At 56.9% G+C, this 5378-nt stretch overlaps 2 protein-coding genes across 3 annotated transcripts in view; one reads left to right on the top strand and one right to left on the bottom strand.

Moving 5' to 3' along the window:
• Window positions 1–2054, top strand: part of TMEM170A (transmembrane protein 170A) — a 2794-nt gene extending 740 nt beyond the window's left edge. Inside the window, exons 1-3 of one of the 2 annotated variants that reach the window (XM_009276764.2) lie at window positions 39–159; window positions 259–429; window positions 1054–2054. In XM_009276764.2, coding sequence (XP_009275039.1) covers window positions 39–159; window positions 259–429; window positions 1054–1184 — 423 coding nt within the window. In that variant the 3' untranslated portion in view covers window positions 1185–2054. Of the gene's footprint in view, window positions 1–38; window positions 160–258; window positions 430–1053 lie in introns of those variants that run through there. The other variant, XM_019471384.1, reaches the window with a different exon arrangement.
• A 3132-nt stretch (window positions 2055–5186) lies between these two features.
• Window positions 5187–5378, bottom strand: part of SLC12A3 (solute carrier family 12 member 3) — a 14933-nt gene continuing 14741 nt past the window's right edge. The window contains exon 27 of the mRNA XM_009276797.1: window positions 5187–5343. Coding sequence (XP_009275072.1) covers window positions 5202–5343 — 142 coding nt within the window. The 3' untranslated portion in view covers window positions 5187–5201. The remainder of the gene's footprint in view (window positions 5344–5378) is intronic.

Raw genomic sequence — 5378 nt, 5'->3', positions numbered from 1 at the left:
AGGAGCCGGCGGATGGCGGCGGCGGGGCCGGTGAGGGGATGGAGGGCGGCGAGCCGGGCGGCGGCGGGGGGCTCCTGCAGCAGATCCTCAGCCTCCGCCTGGTGCCCCGCGTGGGCAACGGCACCACCACCTACTCCAGCCCCCTCTCCACCTTCCCAGGTACCCTCCCCGCTGCCGGGCCTGCTCGGAGCGGGGCCCTCCCGCCGTCTCGGGAGGCCTGCGGGCCCCGAGCCCGCCTCACGGCCCTTCTCTCCACAGAGATGTGGTATGGCGTCTTCCTGTGGGCCCTCGTCTCCTCCCTCTCCTTCCACGTCCCGGCAGCTTTGTTAGCGCTCTTCACGCTCAGGCATCACAAGTACGGCAGGTTCATGTCCGTGAGCCTCCTGCTGATGGGCATCGTGGGACCCATTACCGCCGGCATCCTAACAAGTACGGTAGATGCTCGAAGATACCGACCGGGTGGCTCTGTAGTGATCAGAGGTCGCCTTTCGGGAGCGCGTTGAACCGCGGCATTCCCCGGGGCGGAGAGGAGATTAATGTTTTGGCTATATTCCCCCCTTGCCCTGTGTTTGAAAGAGTTGGACCATCCCACCTGTCGAGCCCTTTGTCGGGGGTACCAAACGCGCCCGCCAGGCGCAGAGCCAGGTGGGCTGTCGGGTTTCTGAGCACTCGGAGAAAAACCGCTTCCAGGTTTGGTGTCCGTACCCAGAACTGGGTAACATTTGCAGCCTGTGGGCTGCGGTGTTGAGGATCTTGTGACAGGAGTACGTCCGAAACCGCCCCAACCTCCACACCTTCTGGAGGCCTCGGCGGAGTTTCACCACCCAGTTTAGCCGTTGCCACCAGCACGCGTTGGTTACTGGCCGAGGTTTGTCACGGTAAACCCAGCCCGCCGTTTCTGTCAGTCAGTGTGCAGGGGCTCAGGGCCCCCTCCCGCAGACCCCTCTGTTCTCTGCCCCTCTGAGACCTCCCCCTTCGTCCCTGTGGTACAACAGGGTAGATCTCACGGTGGCTGTCACGCGTTCACGTTTCGGCTTTCTCCCCTCTCCGCAGGTGCTGCCATTGCTGGAGTTTACAGAGCTGCGGGGAAAAAAATGATTCCCTTTGAAGCCCTCATTTTAGGAGTGGGCCAGACGTTCTGCGTGGTGGTGGTTTCGTTTCTACGCATTTTAGCCACTCTCTAGCCCTTCTTCAGACGCTAGGGATCACAAATCGAAGGAGGAGCAAAGGATCTGCCGCCTGCGCCGCCTCTGAAACAAACCATGAGGGAGCGCAACTCGAGGCGTGCCTCGGCGTGTGCTTTCTCCGCTGGTTAAAGGGTACATGAAGGCCTGCTCCTGCCTCCAGAGTGGCTTGAAATTAAGCTAAAAATTGTGAATTTTGTTACTTTTTGGTAACATTAAGTGCCAAGTGAAACTTTATTTCTCTGGAGGATAGGAAAAGGGCTTCTGGAGGAGGAGGCCCACGTACCTTTTACCAGCGATGGAATGTAGCAACAGGATGTAACTAAGATGTGACACGGGCTGTTCTGGGGTAGAAACAGTACTACAGAGCGATGTGATGTCTTCGGAGCTCGCTTAATGCTTTGACCTCTGGCTGCTTCGTTTGCAGTGAACCTGAAGCTCTTTTAATGTGAATTTTTTAAACGAGAAACTTAATTTGTTTTCTTCCTGGCCCCAACTTTCTAATACCAGGTCTTGGTCATAGTGAATTTGGGAGCAGCAAAAGGAAAAATCATTTTAGACGGATGAAAGTGCAAATTTGTGGCCGAGGGCTGTGACTATGAATGCCGCAGCAGGGGAAATAACCGGCGTAAAAAAGGATCGCTGTTTTTGTGAATTTTATTACGGTGAAGCTCTTCAGGCACTGTGTACCTTCTGCCCGAGAGGCGAAGCTCAGCTGAACGGGCGCCACGCCCTGCTGCCCACGCTAGAAATCCCAGGGTGCGTGTGTGAGCGCGCACTGTTGCTTCTCAGGCTCTGAAGGAGACTCGTATTTTTAAACTTCTCCGTTCTCCTTTTACTTGCTGAACATGTTTACATTGGTGTGGTGGAATCGGGTGTCTTCACTGATATGTAAACATCGCTGGCCAGCTTGTATAAAATTCGGCACGCTGCTGCGTCGGTGACCATGCTGATAAGAACCGCACGGCCGGCGCTGGGTTGTCGCCACTTGGGGCTTCCCAGGTGCGGAGGTGGGGAGCGCGCCGTGTTTTCGGCACCCAGCCTGCAGCCTGCCGGTGGGTGAGATGCCTGCGAGGGTCCCGGGAAGAGCCTGGGTGACTCCCATGTCCATCAGGGACAAGCCGTGTGAACATTAGCCCCGAACCAACCCCTTGCCGGCAGGCGGTATGGTCTCCTCTAATGAATTGTTTTAGTTTGTTTTAAGTGACTTAACTAACTCTTAGGTCCGCCCTCTTGCCTGGGGGCGTGCCACGCGGCCGGGGCTCTCGGGTAGCTAGCCGGGCGCTTTCTGGGGGCTTGGTTTTTTGGGGCCCTTGGGGAAAGCCGAGGTTGAATCCCAAGGATGGGGCTGGGCGGGGTAGCCAGCCCCGTGGCTTTGCTGTGGTCCTTGTTTCTTTATTACCAGCTGACGGTCGTGTGGGCTGCCGAGGGAAGGCGGCGCCTGCGTCCAGCCCTCCCAGGACACGCGTCCCATCTGTGTTTTTGCTGAACCCCTTTGGTTTCCAAACCGGCTCGCCTTTAGTACCTGCAACATTTCGTAAGGCCAGTTATCTTCCGTGAACCCCGTGCCCTCTGCGCTGAAACAGCCCTCAACAGGGCCATGCGTTAATCGTGAAAAAGAATTTCTCTCTGTGTACTAACTTCTCTAGAGTGGCCTGTTGACAGCTGATGGAGAGAGGTGTTTTTCAGGAGCTACTCGCTGATATTACTCTAAATTTTAGCCCATGTTAATTCAGGGAATAAAGCTGGGCATTTTAGGAAAGACTTCAATGTGAATCCTTCTCCTTAGGTGGGTGAGGTCCAAGCGGTATAACGTATACTAAACCCTGGATCTTCGGAGCGCCCCATGCGCTGTGCTGCTTGTAGAGAGCTGGTCTTCCTACCGCCGCCTCCCCCAGGGGAAGGCTGGGGCCTCTCCTTCCCTCTTCGCTTCTGCCCCCAGCGAAAAAGCAGGAATAATGATCTCTCTAGCTGTCTTTCCCGTTTCTTATTTCAAATGGCTGCATAGGCAGCGCCTGTCCGGAGTGCCTGGTTTAATTCGCGTGAATTATCCTGCGCTTTCCTGGATGGATTAAAAGTCTCTCATGGGACTTAGTCCGGGCAGGTCTGGCCTTACCTTTCAGGTGACGCTAGAAGCCAGCGTCCTGGGCACCCTCTGTGCTCCCCTTTCCCCCTGTCCTGGTGCCTGGCATCCCTCAGGAGCAAGGACTGAGCTGATGGCAACTGGGAAAGCACTTTATCAGTATGCCACGTGCTATGGCATGAGGATGGTTCCTCTGCAGTAATGGGGCTGAGGCACGCAGGGGACAAATCCGGGCTGTTGTTGGGAGTGTTAGAATCTAAAAAAAAAAAAAAAAAAAAAAAAAAAAAAAGGCTTGATAAAATCACTTGGTGCTGGGCAAACTGAAAAACCTCCTGGTTTCTACCCATTGTGGTCTCCCAAAGTCTGCTTTGGGGGGGGGGAGGGGGGGTGTCCTGCTTCACTTGAAGGGTTGGCAGCTCGGCCACCGTTTGGAAGGTGAGCGGTTGGAGCTGGTGGTGCACAGGCACCGTGAAATTTTCAGGGAATTCTTGCGTAAAAGGTGAACAATCAGCTGCTGACTTGTCTTGACAGGTATTAGCGCTGGGGCAGAGTTCTTTGTGTCGCCTCGGTACTCGCAGAGCATCCTCCGCTCCCCTGGCTGCCTTCCCGACCTCCCTCTCCGGTAAAACCAGATCCACGCGGGAAGGAGGAGTAGTTTTGAGTTGATGCACCAGATGGGTCACTGCCGGTAGTTTTCTCCCCTCTCACCACATCAGTTTGGTCTTCCCTTTGTGCTCCTTACCCTGAGTGAGGCGAGCGGAGGAATTCCTTCAGTTTTCACCGGGTGTCGGGAGACTTCGCTCGGTCAAACTTGCCGGAAGCTGCAAAGAGCTTGTGAAAATGTGGATGGCGAGGTGCCCCGGGCTGGGCAGTGCTGCGAACCCCTGGGCAGGGAGCCCAGCCAGGAGCGTCGGTCGAGAAAACACCTTGCGGGGAAGCTGCCTGCACTGGAGAAACATCGCTGCTCGAGCTGAGGCTCGGGGCCCCGCTTTCTGTGCGCGAACATCCTCTGTGCTGGGCTGATTTAGATACCGCCCGACTTCCTATCTCGCTAACGACCGCGGCTGTCATGAACAAATCTTTGTATGATAGAAAACTCTGTAAATTTTATTTTTCTACTGACACTTCTAATCCTGGTGGTGATTATCAGTAAATTCTGTAAAGATGGAGGTGAACGGAGTTGTGTGCTTCTCCTGCAGGGCGACACAGGGGCCTGGATTGTGCTTTTGGAAATGAGCCTTGCTCCTGCTTCGCACGGGGCAGGTTTCTCCTGCCCGGGGCCGTCCGCACCAGGAAATGTCTTGGTTCTGGTGGTTAATTTTGTCTCCGTTAGGAGCTGGAGGGGCGCCTGCAGCCAGGCACCGCAGCCTGAGGCGACATCTCGCTGCTGATGGGGATGGGCTCAGCCTGTTTCGAGGCCGGGAGTCCCCGTCCGCCGGGAGTCCCCGTTCCAGAGCGGACGTGCAGGGTCCCTGCAGCCCCTGGGCTTCGTGCTGACCCGCTCCCGTCCCCCCTGGGGTGGTTCTCACCCCGGGACGGTGGCTTTGCCAGCGCCGCAGGTCGGTCCCTGTGCGCCGTTCCGGCTCTCCCGGGGGAGCAGGCGCGGGAGTCCCACTGTCCCCTTGCTGCTCTCGGGACGGGGCACAGTTCAGCCCGGGACCCCACGCCTCACCTGCACGGCTCCGGTCAAACCCAGGGCTGGAGCACCACCTGCACTATGGGGCCTGTGTTATTTTATATCTATATACAACCTGCATGGGTTGAGATCGGCAAAATGAGTTTCTGAGAGGGTGGCAGCTGTGCACGGCGGCCATTTCCCGAGAGCTGGCGACCACACACCTTCGCTGCTCCCCCAGACCCCCGGGCGAGCGCGCTCCGAGATCAAAACCGGCCTGAAAAATTCACATCCCAAGTCAGCAGGGGTCCAGGTGGTTTTATTGGCAGTAAAAGGTCAGCACATTCTCTTGGTTTCCTCGGGTGAGGATGACGGGGGGTCTCAGGTCCTGCGAGAGGGTCTCGAGCCAGGCCATGTAGAGGGAGCTGGGGCAGCGACCCTTCCTGCCGATGGGCAGCGTGCTGCGGCGGCAGCGAAGGGCCAGGGGAGGGCCAGC

This window comes from Aptenodytes forsteri, unplaced genomic scaffold, assembly GCF_000699145.1.
Source record: "Aptenodytes forsteri isolate BGI_AS27 unplaced genomic scaffold, ASM69914v1 Scaffold33, whole genome shotgun sequence".
In the NCBI taxonomy this organism is placed as follows: Eukaryota; Metazoa; Chordata; class Aves; order Sphenisciformes; family Spheniscidae; genus Aptenodytes; species Aptenodytes forsteri.
This window is presented reverse-complemented; position numbering and strand designations above follow the sequence as displayed.